Genomic DNA, 15,213 nt, shown 5'->3' with positions numbered 1-15,213 from the left:
ACAAAGACAAGGATCAAGCTCACAATAGCTACTTCTTTATAAATTGCAATCTTATTATCTGCCTGTGAAAAAGTTTCTGATACTTTTAGTTCCTTTTGCTCTAATGCTGTGTGTTGTGAGGACTGATGAGCTGAGGATGCAGCAGAAGGTGGGAAGTGCCTGAGCTTCAGACACTTTTCCATTCCTTGAGATGGGCAGCGTGTGGCAGCATCGGATGGGGAACAGGGATGAACTTTCTTGGCTTCTTAATGAGCCATCTGCAAGTAGCATTTTGTTTTGCTGGTTCCTCTTGAGAAGCAAATTCAGGGTGCTGGACAGAGATCCTTCTCCATCCTTTCTCTAAGGAGTCAGCACAGGGCAAGTACTGATTTCTTTGTGCTGAAAACCTTACACATGTGGACACAATTCCACATAATGTGTTGGAGGAGACTAATGCTGCTGGTTTTGCTGGGAGGAGGCTCTTGCACCTTGGCATAACAACCCCCCGGCCCCCTTCCCAACTAGACAGGTCCTGGCTTTCTTTCTGCTGATAATCCCGCCAGGACCTTTGTTTTCTGATAAAACTGGATTCCACTGGAGAAACCTAAACACATTAGAGGCTCCATTACATCCTCTGCATCCTTCTTAAAACCTGCCCTGTGCTTCCTGAGCGTTAAACAGAGCAGATGCCTGCTGGGTTCCTCTGTGGCACAGCCCAGCCATCCCGGTTATTGCTGATAGCCTGGCAGCTGCCCTGATAAGGCAGTGACATTTCCAATGTGTCCCTATTAAAAAAGGGGAAAAGGACCTCGCCTTCGGTCAGATAACCCCAAAGCATGAATGGGGTGGTTTATTCTGTCAGGAGGGAAGATGCTGTTCTGAAGAGTCGGTTTGTGGCTTCTCGGTTCCCGTGAACCTCAGCAGGCAGTGATTTGTGCTCTGACATGGAGTGAATATGAAGGGAGGGAGAGGGAAAAATCAGTTTATTTTGGGCTCCAGGTTTGAATGTTGCACGGTGGAAGGCCAAATATGTGTTTTCTTTTTGAGCTGGGCTTTTCACAGGGCTCCTGCCAGCACAGGGAGCTCCGGCCCCTTCTGCGCGAAACCAAGTCCAGCAGCGCATCCAGGAGCGAGTTCCCTTGGAGGAGGCACATCTGAGCATTTAGCACAGGAAGGAAAGCAAAGGAGAGAGCGATTCAAACTGCTGGGATGATTTAGGAAGTTTTTGTTGGGGCTGGGTGGAATGCTCTGTGAGCCATGGTACTCGAGCGAGTAAATAACCGCAGCGGCCTCCAGCTCACTTCTCCTTTTCTTTGCCTGGTGCTGGGACACAACTTTGTCCTGTACGTTTTGAAAATTAATTTTAGGAAGAAACTTGGATGGGAAGCAGCAATAAATATTTTTCCCTTTTTTTTTTTTTTTTTTTTTTTGATCATTTTGCTGCTGTCCAAAGGATGCAGAGTGGGGAGTGGAGGCTGCTGGGGCAGCGCTGTGACCTCGTGTGCGTGGTGCATCAGTGAGGGGAGTGCTGGTGGGCTGAAGGGAGGGGACCCACGGTTCAGAGGCTGTTCAGAGGGGAAGGAGTTTGGTTTGTTCCTCAAATCAGTGAAATCAACCCCAGCAAGTCACCCTGAGTCACTTGGTCAGTTTTTGTTTGATTGTCGGGCAGTGAAAAGGGAGCTCAGGCAGGAGCCGAGGGTGATGTGGGCGTGCAGACACAGCCACACAGCCCCTGCCAGGAGCCAGGCAGGGTGGCAGAAGGAGCCTGAACACCCTGTTCCTCCTGTGTCCCTGTCCATGGGCGCTTTTTCTGGCTTCTGGAGGGCTGGGAGCTGCCCAGGCACTTTCCATGTGCAAACACCCTCACCCCGAGCTGCTGCTCCCCCACAACGGGCACATTCTGTCAGCCAGTCCCTGGTGCCATAACCTCCACCACAGAGGGTCACTTGGGATTTGTTTCCTGCATCTGGAAGCCCGGGATGTGGTCTAAGGAGGGAAGTCGGTGCCTTCCATCCTATGGGGTTTCCTGCTGGGTTTTTTTGGTCATCTTATTTTTCCCCTCCAGGCCTTTAGTGTCATCCTTCAAGCCAAAACCATCCATTCATGTTCTGCACAAATTGTTGCCATAATTACAGCTGTGTGTGGCCACACAGGGATCCTTTGGAAACCAGATGTCCCATTTTCTAACCTCTGCTGCAGGGGTAGTGGCTGGCCACAGACACTGTACAGTGCATATATTTATCTTTTTATGGAAATAGCCTGGATGTCCAGAAACACCAAAGCAAATTGCCTTTGATCTGTAGTTTTTAGAAGAATTTGTCCCAATTCCCTGTTGCTTGTGGTCTTTCTCACACTGTTTTTTTCTCCTTGAGCTTTCCAGTTCGCAAAACCAGCACTGGCTGCCCTGATGTGTGGCTGGTTGTTGTGGGGATCCACATGTCCAGTGCTGGAAAACACATTCCAGCATCAGGAATCTTCTCTGAAGCCTCATCTTTGGCAGCCAGTGCAGGTGCTGTGCTGTACCTGGGAGAAGCCCTGCCCTAATCTGCTCTTGGGGCTCATCCTGAGCTGAGCTGCAGCCGTTCTGCTTTCCCTTTCCTGCCCAGTGTGTTGTTTGCTCCGTTCCAGCAGAGGGGACAGTGACACTCCTGCGAGATAAGCCAGGCTTCAAAGTCTGAGCTGATGGGTGTGCAGCTCTGAGCTGACTAGGGCCAAAGGTGTTGGCATCTGAGGAGGACTGGCAGCCTTATTGTTAAGATTGGGTGTAAGGAGCTTTGAAACACCATTTCTGAATCCTGGAGACTGGGTGTCTGTGTGCAAACCTGGGACAGGGATCCTTCTCTGTTCCTGTGCTCGCTGTTCAGTCTCTTGTTTAGCAGGGTCTTCCAGGCAGACTCATCCTCCTGTTTTATGTGTCAGTTGGGCTTTTGTCCTAGTGCTTCTGATAATGAATGGTGGAGAACTTGGTCAGGCATCCTGTCACCTGGGGAACTTCAGCCACGAGTTACCTACCATGGAGCTTCCCTGGGATTTGGGAATATCAAATGAGGGGAATAAGAGAGAAAATCTGAGTGTCTCCAAGTCAGTGGCTTGTCAGCATGGAATTTTCTGCCCATGGTAATGGTGGGGTTTGTTACTGAGATTCTCTCAGTCTACCTGCTTGAAGAGAAGCTTTACACATTTTTTGGAGCAGCACATTAAGGGAATTAATGATTTTCTCATGCTGATTTCTGTCAATTCCCAAAACATGTCGCCCTTGCTGAGACTGTGCCTGGGTTTGAGCCAAATTTGCTTTTTGGAACAGACTAGAAGAAACTGTCCTGTGCTTTGGAGAATGAGCAGCAGTGGAAGGTGGCCCTGGGTTGTCCAGCCACATCAGGCATTTCTTCCAGGAAATCATCAGGTAAAGGTCACCGGCTGTCCCCGTAGCCAGTTAACAAAAGCCTCGTTTGTGAAGCAGCTGCTGATTATCATTGGGGAGCAAATGTCTTTGAATTTTATAGCTCCTGTTATCTGCAACTAATAAAAACACAATGCAGTGACGAGCCGAAGGTCATCTCATCTCTGTCGAGGCAGGCAGTGCTCAGCAAAGCTCAGGGTTATGCACAGTTTTTGTTTAATACAGTCTGTAGATGAAAGTTTTTGAATGAGGGATGTAAATCAAGGGCATATCCTGTCCTTCCACACTTAGAAGTTTTCCTTTTCTATTTTCCCATATTGCTTCCCACAGTCCAGAAGATACCAGAAAACAATGTATTTCCAACTGGATCCGGTGCCATTTCAGCTCTCCAAGCACTGGGATGGTTGTGAGCCACTTGTGAAAAACCAGATTTAATATAAAATCTATTGAAACAGCCCAAACACTGACCCACCTTTCAGGGAAGCCGTTGTGCCAAGTGCAACGTAAAGAGACAGCAATAAATCACTCTGCTCTGCACCTCAAATAGATAATCAATTTAATTGAAAGCATCAATAATCATAGTTTGACATTTATTACCCTGTGGATGTTTTATCTTTTAGGCAGGGGACAGCGGGGCAATGATGGATGCCAGTTCTGCCATGGAACACAATTATGTGGAGCAAGGAAAGGGGTTTTATGTTCTGCAAAAAAAAAAAAAAAAAAGAAGAGCAGTCCAATTCATAATTGAACCAGATTGCAGGAAATCTGTGGGAAATAAATGCATATAACTCACAAGCCTGTAACCCGAATTCTGGTGTTATGGCTCATGAGATAATGTTGCAAATACTGGTTTGTGTGTTCTTTTTTAAGTGACTTAGGACAGAAAATCTGCAGGGCCAGATCTCCCTCTCCAGAGTAGCAGCTCTATTGTTTGTTTGTTTGTCTGTTAGGGGGTTTTCTTTACAAAAACCAAAAGTGAGGCTGGATTGTTCCTCCCTTGGCTGTGTTTTTTGGTTTGTGCATCCTCGAAGGGGAAAAATGGTGTAGATGTTACACAGGTTGTGTGGACAGAGAGTCTGAGGGCAAAAAAGGGACAGGAATGTTCTCCCGTGCTTATTTCCCAGGAGAGGAGGGATGTTCCTGCTCACCTGCAGAACTGTTTCCATGCAGGATTCCTGCAGGACGACATCCAGGGTAGTGCCTGAATAAAATAATTCCCTGGCTGTGTCTGCTGGGGCAGGAAAGCCCATGAGAGTGGGACAGGGCCATTCCCACTGTGCTGACACGTCCAGGAAGGTTTTCAGGACTGTGAAAACCCCAAACCTCTGGCATGGAGAGCTGTGGCATCAGGTATTTCACCTTTTTACTGTTGTTCTGAGGACTCCTGCTTAAAGAGCTTGGACTTTCAGAGCAGGGCATTAAACCCTTAGCACTTTCACCAAGTGGCAGAGCCTGCACAGGTTGTAAAGTTCTCTTTACACTTTCTCAGTCCCCAGAGGTTCAGGGTGTTGAGGAAGACAAGAACCAAGTTTATGAGAATGTTCAAGTGCTGTTATGTTATTCCCACAAAGCAGCAGCTTCCTTGATGGCACACTGAGATTATTTGGTGAGTCAGGGTCTCTTAACTCTGCTCACATCAGTGATTATTTACTTTGGGCTGGCAGTTACAAAAATGCTTTACTTCATTAAACCCTCTTCAGTGGCTTAAACACATTTCATTTCCAGCAGCTGGTACATTATGGACATTTCTTTGTCTGTGATCTATTGGTGGTGGTTCTGAAGATGTAAACAGAAGTGCTATTTGGCAAGATGGTGTGTGGAGCCATCTTGTAACCTCAATGTTCCTTTTGGCACAAGATTAAAAACTCCTTGTAATCAATGCTCGGGGCTGGATCTCCCAAGATTTTCCTCAGAACTTTACTTGGAGTGCTGAGTAACAATAAGGGCTGTGTGTGCTCTTCAAAAACCTTTCAGTAAAAAAAAATCCTTTTCTTTTTTTTCTTTTTCTTTTTTTTCTGGTGCTGAAGAAGCTCCAAATGTAGAACCCAGTTTAATTCCACTAGCAAATAACTGGGGTTGCTAAGGATAGCATATGGAATTTTTTAGCCTATGGAATTGTTTTTTAAAAAAAAAAAATCTCTTGGCCATTTTGGCTTACTTGAGGACAATCTTCTGCAGAAATTCCAGAGCTGGCTTGTCCAGGGCCAGAATTCATCTCCAGTACAGTGTGTGACACAGAGGAACATTGAGCTGCATCTGGGATCAGCTGAGGGAGGTTCAGCTGGGGTTGGTCTTTCTCTGATGCCGTTTTGGAAGAAGAAAGCAGCAGGTTTGAGTTTCTGAGATGGATGTGTCCCATCCTGTGGTGCAGGAGCTCATCTGGCTGGAATACACTGCCTGGAACGGGGTGGGAGAGGTGCCTGGGACATCTGTGACATCTCCAGAGTTCCCAAGAGACTCGGGGCATCCTTGCACTTCTAACCAAGAGGTTTCAGTCTTCTCTCTGAGGAATTACTTTAAAAGCTTTTGAGAGGCTTTTGAGGGATTCTTGAGGTTCCATCCTTTCTAGGACCTTACTAGAGAGGGTAATACGAGAATCACACCAGTAATAGCAGAACTGTGTAAATATTGTCAAACATCAACGGGGACAAAAGCTCTCTCGCTCACTCTTGAACTCTTTTTGGTACTTTTGTTTTAGGAAGTTTTGGAAATGGGACCAAACCACGCTGTAAGCATGAGTGTGCTGTCTCAGGAACAGTTTTGTGTACTTGAGAAGTGAAAACTGCTTGTTTCCTTCCCAGCTCACCACACACAGCACAGTACATGTTACAGTGTCATAGATTGCTGCTGAGAATGATCCATATTTATTGTTTGTACCAATGCTCTAAAGAGGAACCATTACCTTAGGCTAATTTTTTTTTTTTAGCTTGTGGCTGTAATTCTCTGATTTGTCTGTTCCTGAGATGTAGCTGCTTTATGACTGCAAAGTGCAGCTGTAGGCACTCAGCTTCCTTCCAAAGCTCTGGAGCCCCACCCAGCCCTGTCATATCATGGCCTTGGACACCCTAAACGCAAATTCCTACCTGTGGAAGACATCAGCTGCCCAAGAAAAAAAACCCCAAAACTTATTTCCATTTGGGCTCCCTGAATTCCTGCCTTCAGAAAATGCCTTGAAATTGCCACCCACTCTGTGTCTGTCTGATTAAATAAAATATTGACCTTTTCCAAACACAATATTATCATTCCAAGCATAATATTATCCAGTTAGGTCTGAGATTGTTTCTACAGCTCTTAAAAGGGAGCTCACCTGGCACCCCTATCAATTCAGATAAATAGCTCTGTGTGCCTTTTAAATAAAAAGCTGATTGTGCCAATGTCTGAAGTTGGGCCACAGAATAATTCCCTATTAGCTTTTCTTTCTAGAGAGTATCATTTGCTTAATATCACTTCCGAACAAAGGGAGACAAAGTGCCCTTTTCTGTCCCTCTTGCTCCTTCCTTGCACAGTGTTCCTGCAGGGAGCTGCTCTCCAGGTTACCTTTGCAGCTCAGGGTAAGTCCCTACCCCGACTTTGAGAGGACAGGAGGCAGAGGGTGGCACAGCAGAAGCTGTTCCTTGAGGTTAACACAGAAGAGAAACCCCCAGTACAGAGAATTCCTGTCCTGTTCAGAGCCCATCCAAGGCTCCTCAGGTCTTCAGTTTCTCAAACACTTATTTTGCTAAATTAAATGAGAATTAAGTGATGCAAACTCCCTTCAAGGCCCCTGTGATGGGTTCCTGAGGTGGCTGCACTGGCCACCATCTTCTTTTCCTTCCAGGACAGATCATCCCTGCAGAGGAGCCCTGAATCCCCGGATCTTACCCCAGAGACGTGGGCCTGGAGCGTCTCCTCGTGTTTCCCTTTCAGTCCTGGGGCTTTAATGGGCCATTTTTCTTCCTGCTCCACGCTGGCTGCCGATGACCCTGTCATGTTAAAGTGACAGTTGGGCTCTCCTGCTGATGGGTATCAAGCTGACATATCCCATCCCTGCTGTCGCAGTGCCAGGCAGGGATGCATTCCCAGACAGCCCCACCTCCCCTGCACGGCTCTCGGGGAGCTGTTTGGGGAGCAGCAAAGCCAAGCTGCACAATGAGAGAGTGCATTTCCCTCTGCAGACTTTGGAGGCTGGGGGGAATGCTGCCCTTCAAGTGTGATTAATGATGCAGATCTCCAGTCCCAGCACAGCTATTTCACGTGGTGCACGACTGGGGTTACGTCGAGGGCTCTTACTGGGATGGAACTGGGATGGAACTGGGACCAGCTCTAAACAGAGCTGTGGTTTACTGAGCTAGGGCTTGGCAAATTCTCTGTGTGAGTTCAGTGAGCTGCAGGTTGGCTTTTATGTTTGTGCTTGTGGTTGGGCATGAGGGGAACTGAAACACTCTAAGAATGAGATCTTGGAGGTCTTTTCCAGAATGATTCTGTGGAATGATTTCTGGGATGAGCTGCACGTGAACCCCACCCAATGGTGGTCAAACCATGAATGACTCCAGGGACTAGAGGGTGTCCTTGCTGAATCCCCTCCAGCACTTCCTCCCTTGGAGGGGGTTTTCTGAGACACCCTGGTCATGCCAGGTATGATCAGACACCAAGGTCTGAGTGCATTGTGTTGCCTTATATAGATTTATGTGTCACTGCATGTCCTGGGTGGAAAGGCAGTAATTTAATATGAGGTATGAGCTCCTCAGCCAGAGCCCAGAGGTCCCCATCCGTCAGCCCACGTGCGTGTCAGCGCTGCCATTACGAGATGATGAACAGTCTCTCTTTATTTACTTATGATTATTACTGATCATCCTAACAAACAGCTTATCAATAGATGAAGTACAGAGGAAGTTCGTTTATATTACTCTGTCAATATCAAGGTCATTTTTATAACTAAAAAGGGTCGAGAGCAGAAGATGGATGGATTGTATATGCCTGGATTTAACCATCCAATCCATTTACATCACCACAAACAGCCGAGCTTTATCTGTTAACCAAAACATTACACTTCACTCCTCAAGATGATTTTTGCTCAGATAATAAATAGCTCTGGCTACATTAAGTGATTGTGTGATGTGGTTCCGTGACAGAGAGAATTTAGAGCTGATGACCCCAAGCTTCCATTCTGCTGCAATTTTCCCTGTGGCTGGAGGGGAGATGGGGCTGGTTTGCAGTTCAGAAGCACCTTGTGTCTGAGGATCTCGTGCTTGGTTCAGCAGAACAGTCTGCCAGGCATGTTCCAGGCCTGAGGATGAACAAGCTGAGTAAATCAGATACAATTCAATACTTGCAAATTCTGTTTTAATCCTTAGACTTTATACACTGCTCGGTGCCAGACACAGAGAGAAGTGTCTCATCTTTCCAGAGTTCAGTTTTAAAATGGAATTTCCCTGCAGGAAAAAGGGACCAGTGGCACCAGAGGAAAGGGAAATGATCCCCAGCTCAGCTCCAGGGACTCAGGGACTGAGGGAAATACGTTTTCTTTTAGCAAAACTGCCAAACTATCAAGTGAGTTTCTCGTGCTCATTAACACTGGACTTTAAGAACTCGATAAGAATGCAATATAAAATCAAAGAGCCCCTGAAGACTGCGAGATTATGTTTAATGCTCTCCTATCACCAGGCCCTGAGTGCTTGGCAAGAGAAACGGTGACATTTCCTAATCAGTCCCCTCTCGTATTTGTCTTGGCTGAAAGTCTCAAGTCCTCAGCTCATTGAAGTCCCTGCAAATGCTCTCCATTAGATCCTGTTTGACTTCCTGGTGGTTCCAGTTAACTCGATCCCAATGTCACAGAGCAGTTATGTCTTGAAAAATTAGTGATACAGAAGTTGTGATACCGTGGATGTAAATCACATGTTCATTTTCGTTCTCGGAGTCTTTGTTCTTAAACAGGTTTTTGTTCTTGAACACTAATTTTTTCTTAACATTACCTACCCCTGATGTTTCCCTGCACCTTTCTGGGTGGGCAGAAGTTTGCTCTGTGGGGTACAAACTTGCTCATACCAAAGGATGGCTTAGGATGTTCCTTTCATTTGAACCCCTGTCCCGAGTCACTGTAAGCTCTGCTTTGTTGTGCTGAAGTGGGCAAGCAGAAAGGATTCCTGACTAAAGCCATCCAGGACATGAGGCCTGGGCAGGTGCAGAGGTGTTCCCTGCAGAGGATTGCAGGAAATTTTGGGCTGTGGATCTCTGCTAATTTTGCACATTTTTCCTGCAGTGCTGTGCCGCCTTTTTGTGCCGACTTCCAGCTGAAAAATAAATGGTTATAAAATGGTGTGTGGAGAGCAGGCCACGGCTTTGAGGCTGTTACTGGTCCACAAACCACAGCTTGGCTGCTCTACAGTGTTCCCAATTGTGCTGGGGTTGCCCTTAGCAGTGAATACTTGGTTTATTCTTTATACTCTTTTCAGCCTGTGGCTTGTTTCTTGCCAGTCAGGGCAGTGCTGTTCATCCTCCTTCCCTCACCAGCCAGGAAAGGGAATTCTTCCTCTCAGAGAAGAGCTTTTTCCTCCCTTTCCTCTTAATTCCAGGCACATTCACTTGAAATTCCCAAGGCAGGATATTGAAAATTTCCTTGAGTTAATAGGGTTCACAAATTTACTAACTATAGAAAACGTAAAATGTTGATAAATTTTTGGCCAGAAAATTCTATAAAATCCCTGTATTTTAATGATATGGCCAAAGGAACAAATTCTCAATGCTGAAATGGTTTCCTGTGGGTTCCTTCTCCCTCTGGTTTTCCTATGGATGCACATCAGTGCTGTGATGTGGCTGTGTGGGTTGTTGGCTGCTGTGTTTGAAAATATCTGTGTATATATAGAGAGCCTGGAAAACAGAAGCTTTGGGGTGACCTGATTGAGGCCTTCCAGTACCTGAAGGGAGCCAAGGAGAAAGATGGAGAGAGACTATTTACAAGGGCCTGGAGGGACAGGACAAGGGGAATGGCTTCAAACTGCCAGAGGGCAGAGTTAGATGGAATATTGGGAAGGAATCCTTCCCTGGAGGGTGGGCAGGCCCTGGCACAGGTTGCCCAGAGATGCTGTGGCTGCCCCATCCTTGAAAGTGTCCAAGGCCAGGTTGGATGGGGCTTGGAGCAACCTGGACTGGTGGAAGGTGTCCCTGCCCATGGCAGGGGCTTGGGACAAGATCTCTGAGGTCCCTTCCCACCCAAACCATTCTGTGATTCCATGGTAATTTATTTGAAGTTATAAACAATCTGTGTGTGTGTCAGAGCCAAGCCCTCACGTCCCAGCAGCCAGTTGTAATTCAGATTAATTTCTCCCACCATTCCCCACATCCCTGTCTCTGCTGGAACCACGGCCCAGGGCGTGTCCTGAGCACGGTCATTCCCACAGACACCCTGGGGCTGCAGCCCAGGTTTGAGACAGTGCAGGTGGCACAGCCCATGTTCCAGAGCTGGAAGGAGCATCCCCACAGTGCTGACCTGGGCAGGATGGCTTGGCAAGGGTGAATGCCAAGGGCAGGTGCCCAGGCACTGGTTGAAACACTGAAGTGCTCGTTTAGCTTTGTCTTACTGACATCACTGGTGTTGTACTGAGCTCTTACTAGAAAATAACATGATAATGAAGACCAAGCTATTGGAAAAAGTGCTATTACCTGCCTACTGACTTCTGTGCAATTACTGGGCATTCTCTTCTCTTTCCAACTCGGAGCAGAAGTGTAAAAACCTCTTTAAAATCAAGATTCTCAGAGATGCAGCAGGGGCTGGTTCCACTCTGTCATCTTCTTTGCCATCAGGGTTTGCTGAATGCATCAGGCCGTGCCTATTGAAGTTTTGGTGGGTTTTTTTTCCCTGAAATGACAGTTTATCTGAGCTCAGGGAATGAATGGATAACGTTACTATTTACATAAGCTCATTGTGATCTGTCTCGGTAATGTAATCAAATTAGGGTTAACTGCAGCTGCAGAATGCCAGCTTGTAAACTGTTTTTCAAAAAGAATCACATGGTGTTACTTGACATGTTTAGTATACATTCAGGGGGCTTTGCAAAAATTATAGCACATCCCTAACTGATGTAAGTGAGTCAGGACTCTGTTGCCACCAGTTCCCTGAACCCAGGAAGGGGAAGGAGGTGAAATCCATCGCCAGGGCAGATCCACCTCCAGCCCAGTCCCACAGCACAGGCTTCTCTGACGTGGCTGCTGCTGACATGTTGTCTTTCCTTTGGCTAAAATCAACATATCAGTTGATAGAAAAAGCATATGGTGTAAATTCTGAGTACATTTAGGAACATCTGTGTTAAGTGCAGAAGTGCAGCCCACAGGACACGGCCAGCACTATATTTAGTCTCACGGCATTCGCACAAGATGAAGTCCAGCCTGAGCTAAAATTACCCAAGAGTAGATTTTCAAAGTATCTTTTGTTATTCTTATTAATAAACATCACATCTGGTACTTGCTTTCCCTCGTTCTCCCTTTCCCCTGTCATGAGGAGGTGCCATGTCCATCCCAGCATTGCATCATCCACGGAGAGGGATCTGCTGGGGTGTGCCAGGGTACCTGGTGAGACTCCTGAGCTGCTGCCCGACCAGACAGGTGCTGTCAGGCACTGTTTACTCCACACTGGGAAGGCAGAAGAAGAATTCTGAGGTCTCCTCCACCACCCAGGAAGGTTTCTGGAGGCTCGGTCCGAGCCCTGGCAGCTGTTGGGCAGCAGCAGGTTTGGGGTTGTGGCCTCTGCCCCTACAGACACACAGACACCCCAGCAACACCAACACCACCTCAGTGTCAAACTGCCAACCTGCTCTGCTGGCTGGGGAAATGGGACATTCAGGACATTCAGGCTGTGGGCCATGTCCCAGCCAGGGCAGATGGTCTGGGGCAGAGCTCAGTCCCACACTGCTGCATGTTGGACACCTTTTTTTAAATCAGGTGTAAAGAAAGGACAGAAAATATAATCTAAACTCAGTTCTTAGTCTCCCACTACTGCTAAAGTACTTTCTCACACACGGAATCATGGAATCCTTAAGGCTGGAAAAGGCCTTTAATACCCAGTCCAGCACAACTACTGTGTTCACCATTAAATGTCCATGTTCTGAGGGTCTGAGTGTGTTCCATTGAAGCTGAAATTCTTCATGAAATCAGGGTTCGTTTCCCCAGAAGTTCTGTAATAGAGGAAAAATAAAACATCATTCACCCTGTCAAAAATCAGCCACTTTCCAATATTCTGAATGAGCAGTGAGATCAGCACCACTGAGGGTTTTCTGCAGAAGTACCATTTTTGAATAGGTATGAAATAATTTTTACAGAAATTGTGTTCTCTTAGAATTTTGAAATTTGGGATCTGCTATGAATTGAAAGGAAAGAAAGAAAATAAATACACTTAGAGGACCAGAACTTGCCCCTTGAGCGCAGCTCTGTCCAAACCAACAAAAGGAAGCTTGTGTTGGCATCCAGATCCCGACTCAGGAATTCCTGACTCTTAAGCCTGTTTATACAGGACTCCACCACAGCCCAATTTGCACTTCATTTGAGTTTTCTTTCCCCTCAACGTTTATGGTCACGTTGAACGGGTGGATTAAACATCTGAACGCACAGATGTAACCAATTGTTATTTAAAGGGGTTTAGCAGATAATAATTGCAGTTAAGTGTCTTCATTTGGAGGCAGCAGTGTCCCACCGAGGCTTTCCAGTCATTTAGCATTTGTATTTCAGCTGTGGAAGCTTTGTGCCCTAATTCTCCCCAGGTTTTGGGGTTGCGGGTTCCTGGTGAGAGCCGGGAGCGCTCTCGGGAGCATCAGCATTCCCTGGTTCCCTGGCAGGGAGGTGACACTCCCGGCTGGGCAGCACGGATATGTCACTCCAGTAGTGCCCAGCCAGTTGGCAGGGTGTGGATGTGCACAGGGACAGGAACACACGAGGATTTATGGCTCTGGGATTCACCTCTGGATCCTGTTTGCTCTCAGCTACTTTTGAACCCGCAGTTCAGCATCTGTCAGGGCTGGTGTAAAACACAGAATGGTTTAGGGTTCTTCCCTTCCTTTTCCCCTTCCCTTCCCCTTTCCTTGCTCCTTCCCCTTTCCTGGTTCTGTTTAGCCTCAGCTGTCCCAGTGAGCCCCGGGAGCCGCTCAAATGCTCTGCTGCTCGATCAGGTCCCTTCCCAGTGTGTTTACCCTGCTGGGGTATCCAGGGTGATAGAAAGTTTAGGTACTTGACCTCCCCGAAAGCCTGCTGACCTGGATCTAATCTGAGGTGGAGCACAGCAGCGATTTAATGACTTGTTCCCCCACACCTCTGCTGGAGGGGGAATTAAGGAGCTCCCTGTGCAGCTGCCGGGGGGGCTGGAGCATCCCGTGGGATGTTCCCTGCTCCGGGACTCCATCCCAGAGAGCCCGTGGGCCCCCATTCCCTCCGTGCCCACGTTCCACACACCTGCCAGCTGGGGAGGAACATGCCAGCCAAATGTAAGGGAATTATTTGGAGAAGCTACAGAAAACCTTAAAATATTGATCCTGATGGATCCCTTCCAGTTCTGACTCTGTGATTCTCTAATAGTTCTGCTATCAGCCCTCCATCCAGCTCCCCAGATGGCTGGGTTACTGTTTTGCAGTTGAGAGTTTGGGCCATTATTCTTCATAAAATACTATTAATAATTTACTGTTGTTGTTATTGTTGTTGTTTTGTTGTTGCTGTTATTGCATTGTTATTGAGAACATATTATTATTGATAAATATCTGTTCTAATGATACATAACTATTGTATTTATATACATATATAACATTTATATATGTAGGTAATAAATAAAATTGGTAATGTTATTGTTATCTTCATCATTGTTATAATCATCATCATCACAACAACAGCAATCATCCTTATTATCTTGTAACATTCTTAGTTGTGCCTCAACTCACTTTTGTTTCTCTTCTGCTTTTCCTTAGCAAATACTGACTGATCCCGAGGTGACCTCCCAAGAGGGCAGTATAAAAAAGGTAGGATGTGGCTCAATCTTACAGGAGTTGTTTTATTCCCTGGCTCTGAAATAGGCCTGGACCTTTTTTCTGCCATTTGTCCCAAGGTGTGTCTGTCGCAATAACGTCGTAAAAGTTTTCCAGCATTTGCTGTTGCTGTTTTGGATTAAGTGTTGTGGTTCTGCTGGCATATTCTGCTGTCTTTTTGTGATTCCAGTAATTATGAAAGAGAAAATAATAGTTTGAGGTGTTCCTTGACTCTGCTACAACATAAACAGCTGCTGGTCCAAATCGAAAAACCTCATTTACTTCTTTTCCAGTAAAAGAAAATGTTGGTCCTTTGTTAAAAGTGCTAAATTTTTGGAGGTCACTTCACCGTGTAAATGTGGGTTATGTGAAGTCCAAGGGAAAAGGGATAGATATGTGAGAGGGTAAAATTTAACTCATGTGATGTATTACTGGTGCTTTTCATCACATTGTGGTGCTTAAACTCTAACACTGACCAGAGAAAATGTGTTCCACAGTCAGCCCAGCTGTATAAATGTCTTCACTGTAGCTCTGAGGCAGCCTCAGCATGACATATTTCAGCAGCCAGGCTACTATTCTGGTTGGGGTTATTCTCAGAAGCACTAAAATGAGATTTCTTTTCCCCCATGTCTATCTGTTGGTTAATGGCTTCACTAATTAAAGTTTTACAAGTTATGTTTGATTAGAGCCTCTTGAATGCTGGAGCTGGTGTGTCCTCATTTAAATGAGGAGCTGTTTGTGATTCCTTTCATGTGCAGTTGTCTTGTGAAGGATGTTCACAGTCCTGTTTGTAAAGTTTTTGGAAGTGGGGAAATATTTGAGATTGGAAGTGGCCGCAGCTGCCACTGCTGTTGATGG

General features: G+C 46.3%; 1 protein-coding gene across 5 annotated transcripts in view; it reads left to right on the top strand.

Annotated features, from left to right (window-relative positions):
* The window catches only part of PRDM16 (PR/SET domain 16), a 241,775-nt gene that overhangs the window by 110,180 nt on the left and 116,382 nt on the right, over window positions 1–15,213 (top strand). For all 5 annotated transcript variants that reach the window (XM_050322469.1, XM_050322468.1, XM_050322472.1 and 2 more), the window contains one exon: window positions 14,299–14,349. In XM_050322469.1, coding sequence (XP_050178426.1) covers window positions 14,299–14,349 — 51 coding nt within the window. The remainder of the gene's footprint in view (window positions 1–14,298; window positions 14,350–15,213) is intronic.

The sequence above is a fragment of the Myiozetetes cayanensis genome, unplaced genomic scaffold (genome assembly GCF_022539395.1).
Source record: "Myiozetetes cayanensis isolate MyiCay16 unplaced genomic scaffold, myiCay2020 scf28, whole genome shotgun sequence".
Classification (NCBI taxonomy): domain Eukaryota; kingdom Metazoa; phylum Chordata; class Aves; order Passeriformes; family Tyrannidae; genus Myiozetetes; species Myiozetetes cayanensis.
Note: the sequence above shows the minus strand (reverse complement) of the source record. Positions and strands in the feature narration are given on the sequence as shown.